Source organism: Typha latifolia, chromosome 7, assembly GCF_019914945.1.
Source record: "Typha latifolia isolate L0001 chromosome 7, TyphaL0001v2, whole genome shotgun sequence".
NCBI lineage: Eukaryota > Viridiplantae > Streptophyta > Magnoliopsida > Poales > Typhaceae > Typha > Typha latifolia.
This window is the reverse complement of record NC_133092.1, coordinates 12716903-12737773: the sequence shown is the minus strand read 5'-3', so window position 1 is coordinate 12737773 and position 20871 is coordinate 12716903. Positions and strand designations below refer to the sequence as shown.

General features: G+C 38.6%; 3 protein-coding genes across 3 annotated transcripts; 2 read left to right on the top strand and 1 right to left on the bottom strand.

The window, feature by feature from the left end:
• Window positions 1–1357: 1357 nt before the first annotated feature.
• Window positions 1358–3937, bottom strand: LOC140792890 (probable leucine-rich repeat receptor-like protein kinase At1g68400). Its single transcript, XM_073144116.1, has 2 exons — window positions 2419–3937; window positions 1358–2253 (listed from the first exon to the last, which is right to left on the bottom strand). Exons 1-2 carry the CDS (start codon window positions 3743–3745, stop codon window positions 1595–1597), a joined length of 1986 nt encoding a protein of 661 aa, XP_073000217.1. The 5' UTR covers window positions 3746–3937; the 3' UTR covers window positions 1358–1594.
• Window positions 3938–7321: 3384 nt separating this feature from the next.
• On the top strand, window positions 7322–12899 carry LOC140791646 (delta(7)-sterol-C5(6)-desaturase-like). Its single transcript, XM_073142253.1, has 3 exons — window positions 7322–7675; window positions 9103–9408; window positions 12332–12899. The coding sequence occupies exons 1-3, from the start codon at window positions 7453–7455 to the stop codon at window positions 12619–12621; spliced, it is 819 nt and encodes a 272-aa protein (XP_072998354.1). The 5' UTR covers window positions 7322–7452; the 3' UTR covers window positions 12622–12899.
• Window positions 12900–16620: 3721 nt separating this feature from the next.
• On the top strand, window positions 16621–19214 carry LOC140792451 (protein SAR DEFICIENT 1-like). The gene is made up of 8 exons (XM_073143463.1): window positions 16621–16910; window positions 17027–17102; window positions 17184–17236; window positions 17441–17928; window positions 18099–18259; window positions 18347–18541; window positions 18639–18732; window positions 18820–19214. Exons 1-8 carry the CDS (start codon window positions 16825–16827, stop codon window positions 18915–18917), a joined length of 1251 nt encoding a protein of 416 aa, XP_072999564.1. The 5' UTR covers window positions 16621–16824; the 3' UTR covers window positions 18918–19214.
• The last annotated feature ends 1657 nt before the right edge of the window (window positions 19215–20871 follow it).

Below are 20871 nucleotides of genomic sequence, written 5' to 3'. Positions count from 1 at the left end.
AAGAATAGTTTCATCTTTTATTCTAAATTTTTCAAATTTTAACTATTAGTTAACTCTAAAAAATATCCATACAAAATAAGGATTTTTAAAGAGTATACATAAGTGTATATTATTAGTCTATACCAAATGGTTAAACTTTTGGATCAATTGAATATCTACCATAGGAACCATTGCCCTACTGTTCCAACCAAGATGTTAAGGGTTTGAATCAGTACTTGCATAATGAGAAGAAAATCTTCTTAACCAAGATTAATTTTACTGAGAAGTTGACTCCATTGTTCGTGTGTGTGTGTGTGTATATATATATATATATATATATATGCATGTGTGTAATATAAAGTAGAAAACTTGGAAATAGAAACATTTGCATAATGCAGCTTAGCATCCTTTCTTTGTTTTTTATTTTCTTTTATCATTCATGATGGACGAAATAAAGGGTAATCTTTTCTAGATATAGAGACACTTAGACTCTATTAAATTTTAGTTAATATAGTAACATGTCTAGTAGGCTTTAAGCCATGTGTGTCGTCTATTTATTGTTTTAAACTAAATAACGCTGAGACCTACTACAAATAGTCGCACTGTTAAACTATTATTTTAAACCAACCGTAATATTGACCCATCAATTAAATTGAGCCGTTAAATTAAACTAAATAATTTTCTTCTTAATAATACTTTGTGATCATGAGCAGTGGTAACCACCAAACTCTACAATGGAGTTAGCATTCTTTAGGTTGACATTCTGCTCGTTAATGAGCCCAACAACCATTCGCATTTGAACCATCACCTCCCCATGTATGTACTCTTACCCACCACTCCCTCTTCCAGACCGTTTTCCTTGTCTTGTATTGGCATCAGTAGCAATCGCCATGAAACTGGACGGCATCAACGGTCCCATTGTAGCATGGACGTACGGCGGAGATCTGGTATCTTTTTTAATCAGACGATACAGGAAGACAGCAATATATGTTCCCTGATCCCTATCTTGAAGCCCGTTGTGGCGATGGAGACTACTCGTGAGCTTGGAGACAAGACAGCTCAGTCCAGTCCAGTCCAGTCCAGATTATCCTCTCATCCATCCTCGGTTAACCCAACCCATCTGCCTCGCTACCCGAAACCCACTCCGTGAGAATCTCCGATCTTAGCATTAAATGCTGGTTCTCCACAACGCTACCACTTCCTCCGGGAAAAAGGGTAAGTGAACCTTAATTTATAGCAACTAGTCGTCTGTTCTAGAGATGTTATAGAGAGTGAATTATATAGTTAGACTCCTAAATTGTTATTGAAGGATTATTTTACTTGTTAACTTCTTCACTCCTACAGTATAAAAAACAATAAGAATAAAATCCACTTGAAATTTCATTCAGAAGCAGCAGAATTTTACTGAATTGAAATCAATCAAATTCTAGCTGGAGTGGGTCCCAAACATTCAATAAAAGCTAATAAAACGAGATAGAATCATTTACACCCTCCATCTCCCAGTCAAAGGCTCAGGAAAAAGGAAAAAAGAAAAAAGAAAAAAGAAAAACAAAATAAGAAAGGAGATCCACAGAACAAGCAAAGCGAACGCGAACCAAGAAATCGTACCACCGAGTCACTGACTCGCTGCGCCGGCATCCTCGGAGACAGAGGGCGAGTCGGATACCGAGTCGAACGACTCGTGCGACGGTGACATCTCCCCTGTGCCGCCAGCACGGATCTCGTCGATCATCTTGACGACGTGGGCGATCTTGGGCCGTTGATCTGGCGACGCCGCGGTGCACCCCATGGCTATCTGGAGCATCGCCACCATCTCCTCCTCGATCCCCTTATACCTCATCAGCTCCAAATCGAACACCTCCGCCGTCCACTCTTCCCTCACCACCGACGCCACCCAGCGAGGCAACTCACCCCCGCTGCCGCCGGAGGCACCGTCGCTAGCCGGTTTCCCTGTTAAGAGCTCAAGGAGCACCACACCGAAGGAGTACACGTCGCCCCTCTGCGTCGCCCACGGCCTCCGCGCGTCGGCCGGCGCCTCCGGCGGCCGGTATCCAGCGGACCTAGCCGCCGCTGGCGGGGAGGGGCCGAGGAGAGCTAGGCCGTAGTCGGCGAGCCGGGCGTTGCCGGACTTGTCGAGGAGTACGTTCGTCGATTTGACGTTACCATGCGCCAGCTTCCTGGCGTGGTGGATGTGCGCCAACCCACGTGCCGCCCCCGCCGCGATACGTAGCCGCGCCGTCCAATCTAACGGCGTCCTTCCAGGTCCTCTATTCCCTATTTTAGAAAACGACAAGATGGAGGTTTTCTTTTATTTTTTTAGCACGAAGTTGGTTTAGAAGGGCACATAAGCTAAAAGAAACAAATAAAGGGAACAATGGTGCTTTTATCTACGGGAATGCCACTGAGAGGGCAGTGACGGGAAACAGGGCGTGAGGTTACCGTGGAGGAGGGAGAAGAGGCTGCCGTTGGGCATGAAGTCGTAGACGAGAAGCTTCTCCTCGCGCGCGTAGTAGTAGGCGGTGAGGGGAACGATGTTGGGGTGGCGGAGCCGGCCGAGCGTTTCCACGTGGTGCTCGAATTCGCGTTTCCCCGTCACGAACACATCCCGCAGCCTTTTCACCGCTACGACACTGCCGTCGTCGAGCACGGCCTTGTAAGCCGTCCCATACCCACCCTTACCGAGCATCTCTGCGGACGCCCGCAGGAGGTCCTCCAGCTCGAACCGCCGCGCCCCGCCGCCGTCGTCCAAAAAGACCATCCTGCCCCTCTCGAACCCGGAGGCTCCGGCGACCCCGTAGGGGCTGGAGGAGTAGACGATCTTCTCCCCCTCCTGGAGACGCGAGGGGTATTTCCGACCGGCGAACTTCTTCCAGAAGTAGCAGAAGAGGAGACCGGAGACGAGCACGAGCACTGCGAAGTCTCCGGCCACAATGGCGACAACGGCGGCGCGGCTCATCCGTCCCCCGCCATTCGAATCGACTCGTCGACTCGGCGATGCGACCTCAGGCTTCGAGCTTGGGTTCGAAGCGACGACGGCGGAGGCATTGGCGGTCGAGTTCGTGGTGCCCATCGCCCGGCTGGGGTCGCACGGGAGGAACGGCCGTCCGCATAGACCCGAGTTCGCAGCAAACGAAGCTTCTGGAAATCCGGCGAAAGCCGAGGGAATGGCGCCGGATAAGAGATTGGACGAGAGGTTCAGATCTTGGAGGTGAGGAAGATCGAGGTCGGAAATGCTTCCGGAAAGCCGGTTCGAGTCGAGCCGGAGGGTAAGCAACCGGCTCAGCCGGTTCAGCTCGACCGGAACCGGGCCGGAGAGGTTGTTACGCGACAGATCGAGCCGGTAGAGCCTTGAGAGCGCGGAAATCGAGGCGGGAATCGGTCCCGAAAGGGCGTTATTGGAAAGAAAGAGGAGTTTAAGAGCGGAGAGGTGCGAGAGGTCGGGGATCGGACCTGAGATGTGGTTCGACTTGAGGCTGAGGACTCGGAGCTGGTCGAGCCGCGAGAGGGAGGCGAGCCCGCCCCCGCCGGAGAGGGAAAGGCCCTCGAGGACGAGGCGGGTTACGCGCCCGCCGGCGCACGTGACTCCGCGCCACGTGAAGCACGCCGAGGCGTCGGCTTGGTTCCAGCTCGTCAGAGATCCCACCGGGTCCAACGCCCCCTTGAACGCCATTAGCGCGCCGAGATCGTCCTCCAAGGAGCCCAGGCCCAAAGCGACCTCGAAGAGTAGAAGAAGGAGAGGTAAGCAAAGGTTCTTCTTCTCCACCATTTCTCTCGTTCTCTCCTTTTCTCCGCTCCAAGCAAAGTGAATAAGTGTTGGATTAGGGAAGGAGATGGGAGGAGGGAAGAACAGCGCTTTATTTAGTACTAATACTGACTACTGTGATACTAGGGTTCTGGGTTGTCGTCCCCTTTTCACTTTTCTTTTCTTTTCTAAGGGAGGGATAAGCCTCGAATTTCCATAGAAGCAGAGGGGTTTTTGGTTATTGGTTATTGGTTATTTGGTTAAACCGTTGAAGCGAAGATTGCATATAACACCCTGACTAAAGTAAATTTGCGGATATATCTACAAAGTTTGGTAGCCATAAATTCAGATAAACGTTGGGAGGTATATGCAAATTTATGTTGGGACAAATAAAGGCTAGCATGGCTACGGTCACTTCCGGGAAGTGGGCCCTAAATAAGTGGAAAGGCCGTTGCCTCGGTAGAAAACTTTGGGGCAGCTTTACCAGTCAAAGGTTTAGGATATCGGAATCAAATTATAATTAGAAAAAAAAAAGCAAGGTGTTAATAATAATAGCTTCACGTAATCTGTGGGTTTGTCTTTTCAGCCAGGTCACTTGCTGTGGCAATGATGGTTGGATAAAGACACCAAAATGATTAAAAGGAACTAAGATTGATGTGGAAAGTGATGATGTGATCTTCCTAACAAAAGTGTCTCTTTTCATCAGGAAAAGAAGTTAAGCTCGTTAGTAAAGTATGTATAAATGGACCACAATTATTTTTAATCCTCCATAATGATCACCGATATATGCTAAGTAAAACTTAAAGAAAAACTAAGGACTGATTAATTTGCGGTGTTCATGAATTTTAAACGGAGAAAAAGATATAAATGGATTTATCATTTTTAAAAAAATGAAAAGTCGTAATCTTATTAATTCTAATTATGTTGTAGAAGCTTGAAACACATTAAAATAAATAAGTATTTTGAAGAGGTTTTTTATAAGTACTATAAGAAAATTAAGCATGATGACATACAAGGTATCAAAGAGAAAATATTCATTACGCACATGCTTAAGATAATATTAGTTTTATCTCAATCTGGAATCAGATCTTAGAGCAACGCAGGTACAGCCTATAATAAATAAATAAACTAAGTGACACGATAGCTACCAAAATTTAGGATGAAAGCAAGCAGAGATGAGGAGGAGGGAGGCAAGTCAAATGGTGGGCTATGCCAACGGTAGCATAGAGGAGGAGGGCACAGCAAATAATAGATAGGCGACGAAGAAATCTTGGATGAAAGAGAAATCGAAATAGAGGAGACAATGACAAGTATTATAAAGTGGGGGAAAATGAACTCTACGACGAGAGAGTGATGACAATAGGAATAGAGGAGAGAGATATATTAGACAGAAATAGAGAGAAAAATGAGGTGGCGGAGGAGAAGGAAAAAGAGAGGAGAGTGAATGAAACGCCTCCTGAAAAAACTGAAATAGATTTATTTATCAATGATAAAGGCATACGAAGATCCTATTACCATATCATGGAGTGAGTGGTATATCGTTAGACTTAAAGCACTTGGAGTTTCATGGCCCGGACCTGATATGGCCCAGAAGTCCTGAAGGGATTAAGGAGTCAATCCTGGTTCCTGGACCATAGCCAATGCCCATGCTTGGGTTGGATCAGACCCAACTCGGCCCGGCCTAAAGATACTTGGAATTTGGTCTTGGCTTAAGTTCGAATTAACGATTAAATCGTTCAAGCATGCAACTACTTGCTTAGTTGGTCTAATCAAACATCTAACATGATATGAGATTAGGGGTATATGATGGGTATGACATCAGTAACTATCCATTTCCATAATGCTTGACTTACAACTGCAAATTATTTTGAAGTTTGGCTGGTATGACTAGTTGGAACTGAGTCCAAAGTTAGCCTAAAACAACACAACAAATCAAACTGTGACCCTATCAAGGTCTCTCTGATGTGGTTATATATCTTGTTTACTTAAGCTGTTTATGATACCAAAGAAACCATTTGTGAAACAAGAGGAATTATAAATAAAGGCCACCTAATAACTGGTCAAACCTAAGTTACTAAGATATAGACATAAAATATCTAACAGTGACAACGTACGCAACAAATAAATTATTTTTAAGATATAATATAATGAAAGTACGTTATCCAGTTGAAGTGAGACATAAATAAACTTGAATCACTCTAAAATCTCTCAGTCCGATAAGGATATTTCACCTAAAGGGCCCAAGCCATGCGAGATATCTACGTGGCCAAATCCAACTCGGGGGTTCCACGTTCCACACTTCCACTAATCCACTGTCTCTTGCCAATCCATACCAACTTATATCTAAACTACGTACAAAATACTTGGGTCCCACCAATCTGGGACTTGTGATCCAGGAATAGTGCCTCGTGGTCCGTGCTTATAGTAATCGTGTCAGCATGCATGTCCACTACGAACACGCCACGTAGACTGTTCCAACTCGTATGTGCTAACAAATACAAGGAGGAAAATTACACTTTAACTAAATAACAAAATAAATTTATTATTTTATTGTAGAAGAGGTATGTATTTATCAGGCAACTCTACTATTACTCGAAATATTGATTAGATTATCCTAGAAAATTCCAAGATTGGTAGGATGTAACGTACCCCAACTGAGATCCATACGGAGAGCTTGGGTGATAGCATCGTACAAGTACAACATGGTCCAGCTCATCGTTCACCAACTTGTACACGTAAGCCCAGAGCGGGCCCGGCCTTCCGGTCGCACGGGAGTTCGATGTTCGGGTACCCGTTCCGGATCCGGAGGGCTGCTGGGTTTCTCGTGAGCAGAGCAGCCTCTGGGCGCCTCGAGATGCGTGACGAAACTAGCGGGTTTCGCATTCCCCCATCCACAGAGTCCGCACGTGCCACCCGGGATACCGTTACCCATTGGTGATCGAATCTAAAAATACTGCAGTGAAGGAAATGAAAATAAAAATAAAATAAAATAAATGAATAAAGTAACGTGGTATTTGGTGGGTTGCACCAAGTGGAGCAGAAAGTGGCAAAGGCTTTAGGATAAAAAAAAAAAGTCTGGATCACCAAATCTGGGGTCCCTCAGCCAGCCGGTTTGATAGCAAACTATCCACAAAAAAAAAAAAAGGTTTTTGTATATAAATTTCTATGGTCCATTTGATTGCATCATAATAATCTCAACAATAATAATAGTAGATGAGATCTACTTATTTGTATATATAAGTAGTATATATATATATATAATTTATTTTTCCTAAAAGAATATTTCTATAGATGTGAACGACACAATATAGCTGGTTAGCATAAAATCACGATTTATGAGTGGATATCTCAACTGGTGCAAAGAGAAGTTTGATCAGCCTTAGTTTTATTAAAAATTATGGCCCAGGCGATATTGATATGGATTAGAAGTCACCTAATTGGATAAATAAATTTGTAACTCAGGTACAGTGGTTGAGATAGGAGTGTAATCACGAGAGAGAGACTATTATATTTAATTTTGTTATTAATGCAGAAGAGAGTACAGTCGAGAGAATCTTCCATCTCTATCAAAACCCATCCCGGTGACTCACCGTCCGGTGACGACACCCCGAGCCTGGGGACTTTTTAAAAACTCACGAACTCTCCACCTCTACAGACCTCCGCCGCCTATTCTTCCCGTCTACTCCTTATCGATCGGAGTGGGATCTCGTCACCGCCTGTGAGCGTTGGCGATGGAGGGATCGGATTACCTTGACCTCTTCGTGGAGGAGACGGACTGGTACAACGACATTGTACTCGGAAGTCTCCTACCGGGCGGTGCCTGGAAGCGCCTTCCCCGGCCGCTGCGATCGTGGCTCCGGAACTATATCGGAGGGACCGTCCTGTACCTCGTCTCCGGCTTCCTCTGGTGCTTCTACATCTACTACTTGAAGAGGAACGTCTACCTCCCCAAAGGTACAGCTCTTTCCACCTTGTAATGAATTCTGAGACCAACGGGAAAAGTTTATGATTTTGTCTAACTCTTCATGTACGCATTAATGTCGGATCCTTGTTCTTTGTAGTTTGACCCAACAATTTGGTGCTTGTCCTCCTGGTTATTGATGTTTTCCTAATGAACTGTTCTAACTTTTGGTCCTGCAAAGCAGCTAGTAGGTTGTTGCGATCTGATCTGACTAGAGAAATGGACGGTGTACAAGTTGGTGTTGCCTGATTAGAATGTGCATCTTAGTATTGCGTGGTCTCTCATCCTGTTGAATATTTGAAGTTTACATGAGATAATTGAGCCCATGTGATGTACTGATTGTGGGCTACATGTGTTGCCTTTATGATCTGGCTGGACCTAATCATGGACGAGATTGACTTTACTTGTCGTTCTCTTTTTCCTATTGGGAGGTGACATGAAGTGGATTACCTAGGAAACCATGGGTTGATTACTAATTAGATCTTGATCTCAAATTTGCTAGCCTTAGTTGAGTAAACCTATAATTATGAATTTGATATGATGTGGACTAAAAGTTTCTAATAGTTTGGAACATTTGATACATGATTGAAATTCTGTGTTAGGTTCTAGAAGCTAAGATGACTTTCAAGTTTCAAGATTGGGAGGACTGGTTTGGAACATTAAATTTATATGTTTTAAAAGAAGTCTAAGTGTCTAAGTTTGATTCTTGACCTTATCATGCAAATAACTTATCAAAGGTTTCTTTGATAGTTTCTTCTTTGTTAACAGTTATGGTTGCATATTTACAAATCAGAGATGATGTTATTGTTAACAATTTCTCCATCTATGTTGTCTCTCTGACCTTATCTTCTCTTTTCTTTTGTCCAATTAACAACTCAAAACTTTTGTTATATATTCTACCAGTTTTGTTATTTTCTCTAAATCCTGGAAAACTTTGAGTGTGCTGAAGAACAATCTACATTTCCAAAATATGTTCGTAAATAGGTGTTATTGGCTCTAGGATCACCTGCATTAGCGAAATATATTACACCCCTGCTTTGGTTTGCTTTTCAACTTGGCCTTCTCTCGGGACTGTGCTGATGAACTTCACTCACCTCGGTCAGGTGGTTGACCCATCTGTCCAATAAGTTGAATGAATGGGAATCCTCTGATTCCCTAGCTATATATTTATGTTGATTCATCATTCACTTCAAATTGTTTTTCTACTAGTGTTGCCATTGACGTGGATATTTGTTTTAATTGAAATTTTGTTGAGTATTAGTTGCAATTTGTTTGTTATCATCTTTCACATTGAAATATTTTTAGAAAATTGACAGTAGGTGGATTCCAAGATTTGGGTGCCTTATAAATTTACTTTTTATTGCATTATATGCTCTCCTGCATATTCTATGGTTTATTTTAATCTCCTCACCTGATGCAGATGCCATTCCTTCAAACAATGCTATGTATTTGCAAATAATAGTTGCAATGAAGGCTATGCCATGGTACGTTGCTCTTCCAACATTTTCAGAATATATGATTGAAAGTGGATGGACAAGATGTTTCTCTAGTATCAAGGAGATCAGCTGGCAAGCATATATTACTTATTTGGCTATATATCTTGTCATTGTTGAGTTTGGAATTTACTGGATGCATAGAGAGTTGCATGATATAAAGCCATTGTACAAATATCTCCATGCAACTCATCATATCTACAACAAGCAGAATACACTTTCACCCTTTGCTGGTCAGTTGTCTTCTCTTGCTAAACTTTCTTCATAATCTGAAATATGAGATAGTTTACTGTTAATGTAGCTGTATCCGTTATCAGCAATATCATGTATGCTTATGAAGTTATAATAGACAATTGTTGATCCTAACTTGCTGATTGCATTTGAAATCATTTCTGTTAGGTAACAATAATGTCTTTTTGTTATTTTATTTGAAGAAAGTTGTGTCTAGAAATTGTGAGCCTACACTTTGATATTTCTTTTGTACGATGTTCTTGTGGGAGTAAATCATCTACCTGATATGATTATTGAAGAGGCTAGAATTCTTTGCCTATGCATGCTCTGAAATTCGTAAATTCGTCCTTCATTTGTTCTCCTCTACAGATTTGCTGCATAAACTAACTCGCTCTTGCATGCAGTAATGTGGAAAGTTCCTGTCCTGAATAAACCTTTTGTTGGAAAGAGACCTCGTGATTAACATTCAGAAGATTATCCTCTCCCAAAAAGAAAAGTTAATGAAAGAAATACTCAATAGAAAGTGCGGAAGATTAGAATCAGGATAATACTGCTACTATTCTCTTGTGGCATGAAATGATCAGATAGATTGAGCCAAAAAAGCCAGAACATCCTAAAATTTTAAGATAGCAATAAATTGTTACACATGTAAGGTATTATTTGTTTTCAATATCTTATTTGCTGCTCTTTTACTAACTCCCATATCAGATAAAAACCTTTCTGTCATACAGTACAACACTACAGTAAATCCTTTTTTGTTTTTAGTAGTGATGAAAAAGGTGCCTGCTTTCTTCATTGACCATAATTGACTAAATTGTTGATTAGATACTCCAGAAAGTTAGCTGAGGCACTAGGATTGGTATGCTGTTGCTCTATTTCCGACCATATGCATTGCATTTGGCACAATATAAGCTAGCTATTTGCTCCATCTTATACTTACTAATATATTACGACAGTAATAAGTATACAGAAATGTTGGCGTGTAAGAATGTTATTCATCCTTTCTTCACTGGAAACTCTACTCTGTTTGAATTATTTTATATCTTCTTTAATCTTGTATTAAGGCATTAAAGTCATTATTCTTCCACAATCCTGGCTGCTTAGTATCTTATCCTATTTTATTATTATAATATGGTTATTATTTTTTTTGTACAAATTGTATAGCAGAGTTGCTTCCAGTAGTTAATTTTGCTTTGCTGATTTGATTGTTCTTTCACAGTTTCACCTTCCTCTCATGGATTTATTGTGACTAGTAATTTCTTGTTCATATGTTTGCCATTACCCATAAGTCATAATATCTGTTTCAATGACCATATTCCTCACTTTGAATCACTATACTCATTTTCCGATGTCCTTTTTGTAGGTTTTCTTTGAGAAGATCAACACTAGCTATTAGATTCATCATAAGTGCAATGAATTTCTAATTATGATGCTTATCTTACAAGTTAGTATATACTGAGACAGATATTTTCAGTTGGATGCAAGTGTCAAGGTCTATCTTGAATTTATTGCTATTGTTGTTTGCTATGTCTTAAGTCAGAGTAGCATCATCGTATCAACTGTTATTCTACTAATATACTACTCTGTTGAATGTTATAGCTTATAAGGGCCAGCAAACGCTTCTTTGCTGAAGACATGTATGTATTTATGTAGTAGTTTCAATTAACTAGTTTTTCACATACTGCTATTTAAGAAGAATTAAATCTATTCAGTAACTATTTTTGGGTTAATCATTCACAATATGTGAATAATGACTTGCTGCAAGTTTACCTTCATCTTTCTGTCATACCTGTCACGTCCATTATAATGGCCAGTTGCTGAATTGGCCATTAAAATGTGCAATTCTTTGATTTAAAAAATCAATTCAAATGTTGGACTGTGTCACACCTGATGTTACTTCTGATATGAAAGCCAGTAGTACTAGTTCCTGGAGTCTGGAAAAAGAATAGAGTGAATGTGATTATGCCCTTGCTTTGAGATAACATATTTCTCTTTTCTGTCTAATTTGAGGTAAATGGATGTCAGTTAAGGCTTAACACCTTTGCACAACCTTTTTGCTAGTTAGGGTAAGGTCACAGACATGTTACTCTCCTATGTCCTGCATAGGTGAGAGCCTCAGTGCATGGGAACACCATTGTATTTATGAAAGCGTCATGCACCTTGTATAGAAGCCTCATGCATGTGTAGGAGCCTTGTACATGGGAATATCCAATTCCAAGCATCCCAGTTCAGGATTTCCATGTTTAGGATTCTCTTACAGATCTTCTTTTGGAAAGCTAACTGTAAAGGAATATTTCCTAGTTTATGATGAAAAACTGCTCAAATAGAAGCCTCTTGGAAGTCCTGCAGGGCATGTAATTGGTAATTAATAGATTCTGACACTGAAGACGACCTGTTTGTGGACAAAACATGACTTGTTTCCCATGGTTTACTACTGGGTAGCTTTAAAGGTGGAGTAGAGAAAGTGGTAAAGCATGTATTTATTAATTGAAAGAATAAAGATACAAACCAGCATCATTCTGATTACGGAGATATTATTCTAGATAACCAACATGATGACTGACAAAATATTGCCCACTGATATTCTCAGAACTAATGATTGTGCTAGGAAAAACAACTCCTATAATTGGGCTAACATATCACCAAAACATTTGTACCCGCTGTTATATTGGGTAATATATTTACACTCTTGTTGTTGCATATTATTTTGTTATGGTAATTGATATGAAAACTACTTCCTTGTGACTTGTCAACTTTTATAGAGTGCTCTTGCTTCACTACCCACTAAATTAATCAGAGTCTGTAGCATTAACATTTTTCATTTAATGGTGTAACCTAGATGTCTGCATTACTGGTACCATTATGCATTACTGTGCAGTCCAGTAATAAGGGGTGGGTAACTCTTTTGTATTTGTCTCCTTTCAGGATTGGCTTTCCATCCATTGGATGGGATATTGCAGGCCGTGCCACATGTAATGGCCCTCTTCCTTGTTCCAACCCATTTAATGACACACATAATCCTCTTGTTTTGTGAGGGTGTATGGACCGCAAACATTCATGACTGCATTCATGGAAAGGTGTGGCCAGTCATGGGTGCAGGCTATCACACCATCCACCACACCACCTATCGTCATAACTATGGTCACTACACTATATGGATGGACTGGATGTTTGGAACTCTTCGTGACCCTGAGGAGGAAACCAAGCGGGCATAGTTATGGAGCTCATGTTTGCTTCATCATTTTTCTCTATTTGTAGTTGTGTTGAGACAGCCTATGGATCTGTCTCATGTCATTCTGGACTTCAAACTTTGTCAATGTGATAAGAATCATTTTGTTGGTTGATTTTGTACAGTGACTAAGAATTGTCTGGTGAAATAGGAACGCGAAAGAAAACTCATGAGGATAATTTCTGAATGTTGTGAGCCTGAGAGGACTATGTTTAAATTACAACCTGCATCATGATGCTGGTGTGCACCAGTTCTTTTTTCCTACTTTCTGTTTTATATGTTCCACAAAAATTTCTCGCACTAGTTTTGTTACTTTCTTGCAGAATATTTCATGTTTGAGAAGTGCTGGTTAATTAGGTTTCTTGGTTGAAACTGATGCTCTTAGCTTTTGCAAGATTGAGTGAGAGCTCAAAGGAGTGCCAAGAAGTGTGATTTATGGTGATGGAGTACTTGTGGAAGCAAGCAGCAAGCTTGAAGCTTGGTCAAATCTTCAGTTCTTATGGCATCAAAGGCTAATTCAGGCTAACTTTTCCTCTGCAATTGCTCTTTGTTAGTCTACGTTAGATTGAAGCTGATTTGTACCATTGACATAAGCCTCTTTAAATTCTTTATGCCTTATTGCCAGATTGATCAAGTTCTTTATTTTATTTTATTTTATTTTATTCCTTCCCAGATTTGGACCTCGCTTGTTCTCTATCTGTGATATTTCTCTATCTATGATATTTCTTGTATTAGTTGCCAAACAGAGATGACATGAGTTTGAGTTTGTGTGTGGTGCGGATGAAAACAGGTCGAATTAACTTGTCTCGTTATTCGATCTGATTAGGATCAGATTTGGATAAAAGATTTCTATTCGATTCATATATGAATTTGAAAACTGATAGAATTTTTAAAAAAAATCGAATATGAATTCAGATACGGATATGAGATATCTGTTTACTAGTTTATTTTTTGAATGATTTACGGTTTCACTTTAGAATATTAATATTGTTAGTAATAATGTGTTATATATTATTTATAGAGATTAATTTTATTAAATTTATCTGTATTTGATATGCAAAAGAAATATATTTATTTTTAACTCTTAATTTTTTATATTAATTATTTTCAAGAAAAGTTATAATTCATTTAAAATTTATCCCACGTCAGTTTAATATTTAATCCGTATCTAAAAATTATCGGTAGATATAATTAAAAATATGAATCTGATCCATTTTGACCACTATCCTTAGTGTCTTACAAACAGTTAGGCCCCACATCGGTTTAGGTAAATCTTCCTTCTTCTTCTTTGATTGTTTCTCTGTTCCTTTTAAACACTTACTTTTCTTTTCGAGTCTCGACGCGTATATAATCCAAAGCCGAGTAATATGGTGTGTGTCACAACTCACAAAGTCCTTAAAACTTGGGGGTCAAGTCTTTACGTGGAACAGGGAAAGCTTTGCAAGTAACCGTGTCATACATCTGAATCCTGAATCCCAAGTCCAACTTCTCTTTATCAATTATCAATGGTATTCTTTATCCCGATTAAGCTGGCCCACCTCTCGACTTCGACCTCCACTCTACAGATTCGATTCTCTTATCAATGTTGGGTTTAATAATTAATACAATATAAAATTTATTGCAGTATTATACGTAAGGGTTGACCTAACTATCCGATATATATATATATATATATATATATATATATATTCACAATAATCTTTTATATTTTTGTTACAAATACTCAATTGCATACAATTGGGTCTTTGTTTATTTATTTAGGACATGGATGGCACATGGCTTTGCAAGTAGAAGTAGTACCTGCAAGTATATATGTCATCGTGGCCCATCTCAATACAATTATATATATATATATATATATATATATATACATATGTTGATGGTGAGTGTGACAAGAAAAACTAAACCTAAAAAGTTTTCGTAAGAGTGCATGTATGAGCATTGAGCAGCCAATGGGATACTGTTCGATGAGATAGATAAGAGAGGTTTATATTAATATAAGTTTGAATTTTTTTGCCGCATCGATTTAATTAAAATATAATTCAATTTTCATTTTTCTTATAGAAAGTAGAAAATAGGACATTTGGTGACATTGGTTGATCCTACTTTCCTACCAAACATCACAATAATAAAGTACTAGTATAAATATAAAAAATACTATGTATTTTTAATGAAATTATAATTTACACCTTATATTTTTACTATTTATAAATTGAGTTCTATAATTTAACGAAGATGTGCAGAAAATATTCTGATATTAGATATATTAGTTAAACTTAATCAAATATTTAAATTAAATAATTATATTAAAAAAAGTATAAAAATATTCTTAGTCAAATTATACTAAAAATATTTTAGTTATTTTATAAATAAAATGTCTTTGAAATATTCTCACGATGTTAGTTTAAGTTTAACATAAGGTCTTTTTTACGCACGACGTAAACTGCAATCTCATTAAAAAATAAGATACTATATGTAAATTTCTCTAAAAATAAAGTAAAACTCTTTTAACTTTAAACTTGACCAATCAAAAAAATAAGGTGATATATGTAAAATTTATCAAAAAAATAAAACTTTTTAACTTCAGACTTGACCAATTAGAAAAGTTGAGCAATCTAGTCATCCACGCGAAATCTAATTCTCTTCTTGGAACAGGTAGTAATCAAGTTGACCAAGAATGCATGGTCGTCTTTACATGGAAGAGACTGCAGGAATTCCTCCAATCTAGATATGTTAACAATTTTCCAACCAATCGTAGACTACCAAATTGCCAATTTCCTGCAACTAGGATTGTAGACAGTCCCTGAACGCGCCATGGAAGGGGCCAAGCATTCACAATGTAACTTCTTAAAACTCCTGATCCTGACTCGCCATCGAGTTTAAACCCTAGCTTTAAATATAAATATATATATATATATATATATATAGGGTGTAAATTATAAATTATTTTATAAATATATAAACCAACACTATCATAATAGAACATAAGTGGACTTCATTCGACTTCTCATTTAATACGAAACTACCAAACACTTGACTGCCTATTTAAGACGAAACTACCTAAAGAAAGCCATGACACACTGACACTTTAAAAAAAGAAAAAGGAAATCTAAGAGTAGTGCAGCCCTGATGTACGAAATTGCTGCAGTTGGCTCACTTGACTTCCCATGATTGGCTGGCCAGAGTCTTAGTCTTATGTGAGAATCTAATAAAATTTTAAGAGAAAAACATTTGCTTGGGTATTCTTAGAGTACTCCAATTTTAAGATTTATTTTTTATTAGACATGTATATAAACATAATTTAAGTTTGTTATGGTATATTTCTTGATAGTGTGTTCGGTTATCTAGACTAACTCTTTTGTTTGAATCTTAACTTATAAATTTACGATCGATAATTAAAATATTTAATTGAAGCTCGCCACTTATTCAAGTATTATTCTCGCTGTTAGTCACCTTGAAATTGTACGAGTTAGTCTAAATATTTTAGGCTTAAATTCATCTCGACCTGAGTGCTCGCTCACCCAAGCTCAGCTCGATAAGCTAGGCTCAGAATTTACAATCGACTTTGGCTCGGCTAATTTACGCCCCTACCTATGACTCTCTGTATTTACTTTCTAACGTGATCGAGGAACATCGAATGCATGTGATTACATGTTGGTCTACATTAAATCTTCATACATTTCTAATATACCATTCCCATGCTACTGATTTTTAAACTATAATTGCACGAAAAGACAATGCGAAGTGGTATTTCCATCACACCCGTGCAGATTTGGGCAAACATACCGCATATGTAGCGCTGCCGAACTAGAAGTACTTGAAGAGAGAGACAGAGACGGATGCGTCGTCTATCCCAGAATATCTAGAATACTTTACCGACAAAATGACCGGAGAGGAGTTGACTTTAATTATGACGTCAAAATGGATTACATTAGTCCAGCCGAGAGAGAGTAAGAGAGAGAGATAGAGAGAGAGAGAGCAAAACAACCCTTCCTCTCTCCTTCCGAGAATCTTCTAAACAGTTTCGTAACCCTCAAGCTCTCAACGATCCGATTAGTATTTAGCTCTACTGCATCCCTTGCCTCCCCTAATTATACAACCATCCTCAAACCCCAACTCCCTTCGTAAAATCTTCTCATAGATTTACTCCTCCTCCTCCTCCTTCCTACTCCAAAAAGGAGAAAAAAACATGGCAGGAAAGAGGCTGCGCGATGAGTTCGATCAAGACTCAGATCAAGCAGGAGACAAACGCATGCGGCGCCCTTCTCTTCCAACGTAAATAATGATCTTATTATACATAAAATGATGATGGTTTCTTTTTTTTTCTGGTTTTGGTTTGTTTTGTTTCCTTTGTGATTGAGTTCTATATAAATTTCAATTCTCTTTGGTAGGGTGATTAGAGAAGCCATGATGATGAAAGCTTTCCAAAACTTTTTAGTGGCCTTGGAACCATTGTTGCGCAGAGTGGTAAGTCAATAGGATCTTATCTTTCTAGCTCAATAGATTTTGTATATAATGCTAACCAAGTGTTTTGTTTACTTTTACTAGGTGCGAGAGGAGGTAGAACAAGGACTAATTCGTAGTCCACGTTTGCTTGAGAGGTAATTAATTAATAACCTACAAAGAATCCATTGCTCACTAGTTTAAGTTCTATTTAGTCTTATATCTTTCTTTGTATATCTTTCTTTGTATGTCTTATATCTTGCTTGAGAGGTAATTAATTAATAACCTTCAAAGAATCATTGCTCACTAGTTTAATTGAGTTCTATTTAATCTTATATCTTTCTTTGTATGTCTTTTGCTAGACCTCCACAAATGCAAATTGGAGGAGTGGAGCCTTCAATTTGGAAGCTGGTATTTAGAAGAGAGCTTGGACTCCCAATCTTTACAGGAAGCAAGATAGAAGATGAGGATGGTAACCATCTTCAAATTCTTCTTGTCAATTCCGAACAATTGCCACCGACGACGCTACCGCCATCGATAAAGCTCGAATTACTAGTTCTGGATGGAGATTTCATGTCCGACGGTCGCGAGGACTGGACGGGCGAGGAGTTCCAAAGGAACATAGTGAAGGAAAGGACCGGGAAGCGGCCGCTCCTCTACGGAGATGTTAATGTTACAATGAGGGATGGAATGGTTACCATCTCGGAGCTCCAATTCACGGATAATTCCAGTTGGATAAGGAGCCGAAATTTTCGGATAGGAGCAAGAATTGTGCCTGGGAGTTACAATGGACCTAGCGTAAAAGAAGCCATGACTAAGCCTTTCATGGTCAAAGATCATAGGGGAGAGTGTAAGTAGTTCATACCATTTTCTTGCAGTTCAATTGGTCTACCCTTTCAATCTTTGATTTCGGTACTACTATCTTGGAAAATACCATGTGAACATACAAGTCTATTGACCCAATCAAGTACTCTTGAACTTTTTAATTGATCGACATCCTTTTTTTATTCCTATATACAGTGTACAAGAAGCACTATCCTCCACGTCTTAATGATGAGGTGTGGAGACTAAAGAAGATACGAAAAGATGGACCTTTCCACAAGAGGCTTGAAGCTAATAATATCAAAACTGTGCAAGATTTCTTGAAGCTATTGGAAGTCGACCTGAATAGTCTTCGAGAGGTAACCATAAATTTCTCGGCAACTAAGAACAACATGACATGATACGTTCATTTATAACCATCTGATTGAATCTTCTTGTCATATTAGATACTAGGCCAAGGGATGTCAGAGAAGATGTGGAAAATAACAGTTAACCATGCAAAGACCTGCAATGTTGATAACAAGATTTATGTGCATTGTGGGCCTTACTGTGTGATTTACATCGATTCGATTTGCCGAATTGTGGGAATTATGTTTGGCACCAGGCAATACAAAATGCAGGATCTTGACCTACAGTCGAAAGTAAGCAGTTCACATGTAGATCTTGCTGTCAAGATTTAGTTGATATCCATGGCTGAAACAATGTAGAACTAATACTTTTCTTCTTCTTTAATTCCAGAGTATTGTGCAGCAGCTGATTCAAGAGGCATACCAACAGTGGAATACCTTACAAGAGGTTGATGCAATGCCAAATGCCATTTGTCTAATCCAAAGTTGGTCACTAAACTCAAGTACCATCTTATTTAAATATTCAGATTCCATTGGCTTTTAATGGCTCTAACATGTTAACTATTTGACAGACGAACCTATCATCCAAGATGGGTCAGGATCACAGCAATGGTATCCTAGTAACCAAGAAGGTTCTGACATGGATTACCGATTGGATGGTTTTGAATAGGTGTACATTACTATGAACATAAGGAGAAATACTGAGCAAGATTAGCTGCCCTGATTGCTTGAACATTGTCAAAGATTAGCAAGCAAATCAAAGAGGCGCATCTGTTAATTTTTAATTCTTTCTGATTAGTCTCTGCCCTACTTACTATAAGCTTTTTTCCTCTCTTTTTTTTTTGTACTTAGGTTTGTATTAGTTTTGAAGATGTGGATGTACAATAATCCTGTCATTTGCAACCACTGTAACATGTATAAGCTGCTTAAAAGTTAATAACAGTTTCTCTCTTCTCCTTTGAAGCTATCCTATTAGTTCTCTTGAGCAATTGCTTCTTTTTATGGATCAATCACAATCTTTCATAAGACTTATTATTCCAATAGTAAGATCTGACCTGAGAACAATGGCAGGATAATAAAGACCATAAGAGATGTCTAAACAAAGAAACTTTGGTATTAAAAGTACTAGTAAACACTAGTATCATTTATGTCTTTCTAAAAGTTATTACTCTTCATTCCATCTTAGCAAGAGCAAACCTAGCAGCCCAACTGATTCCCATAGAAATAATGGGCTTATAAGAAAAGTTGGTCATTGGCCTTTCAGAAGTCCATCTATTATACCGCTCTACAGTGGATTGAGATTTGATGTACTATTGGATGCATGCCTGTAACGATCATACATATTTGACGGTTTTGATTACACAAGCTCAAATCTTACAATCCTCTTATTTTCTCTTTTAGATGTGATCAGAGCTGTTGGATACATTCGATAAATGTGATGCGGTTGATGTAGATAAAATGGGTCAATTGAGTGTATTTAATGGATGCGTGATTAAAATATTATTCACAATGTTCGAGAAGGAGAGAGATTGGATTTGAATAGGAAAGTAGGCTATCATGAGATCAGAACTGATATTCTAGGGAAAGACACGAGTTTGATCGGTAACCAAAAGTTGTAGTGATCCAAGATCAATATAAGCCAACTTCCATTGTTTTGGGCTTTTGGCCTCGAAATCACATCTTGTCATTTTAGGAAAGTTTTGGTTGCTTATATCTTATATTGTGGAATCAAAATTTGATTCAATTTGCTCCATTGTGTTTAGATCTGAGTTATTTAGAGTTTTTATGAGTATTTGCTGAAACATTCTACAAAATAAAATTATATGATTTAAGATTTTGAATCTTCTGTTAGTTTATATCTAGTTTTGTTAACCCATGACTGAAAAATTTATGTTCTCTTTTTATGAAAACCTTAGTTTGTTTAGAAAATTAATTTGCTTGTCTTAGATGTATTTCTTTCTACAATCTCCCTTTGATTTGTATTTCTTTATGATCGTCGATGAGTGATAAATGAGGAGTTGTTTTGTATTGGTGGGTCTATCTTACATAGTGATCATTATTTTATTCCCTTAAAAGTTTCGGTATTAAGCATTCATCCAATGATGTCCCAAACCGACCTGCATGGTTCGACCCACTGTGAATCCATGTTTCTTTAAAAAGTATTTGTGGTTCACTCTAAATATTTTCCCAACCAAACAAGATCCTAGGTTACTACATTGTCATTAATGAATGCAACCAAACAGCACCACCATGATTCATGCATATCAGACCATATTAGTTTACTTTAACTTTAAATAAATGATTTTAAAGAATTGATTTGATGAAGAATATAATTGTCCTTTTCAGCTGTCCCTACTGTTTAATTTGGTCCTTAGCTTTTGTCATCTATTTGTAAATAAGGCAATCAAGCTCAATTGACAAGAAGATGAGGTTAAAATTAGGAGCAAGTAACTCTTGGCTAGTGATGTTTACAAGAGGCCTCTCAATCCTATCTATGGATCATTTGGGTTCATGTGAGAATACTTCTAAACACTGTCTCAAAGGGAAGCAATTCAAACAATATGTACAAAACCCCTGCAACTGGGGCTGCAGGCAATTCCAATCTCGTGTGAATGGTAGAAAGT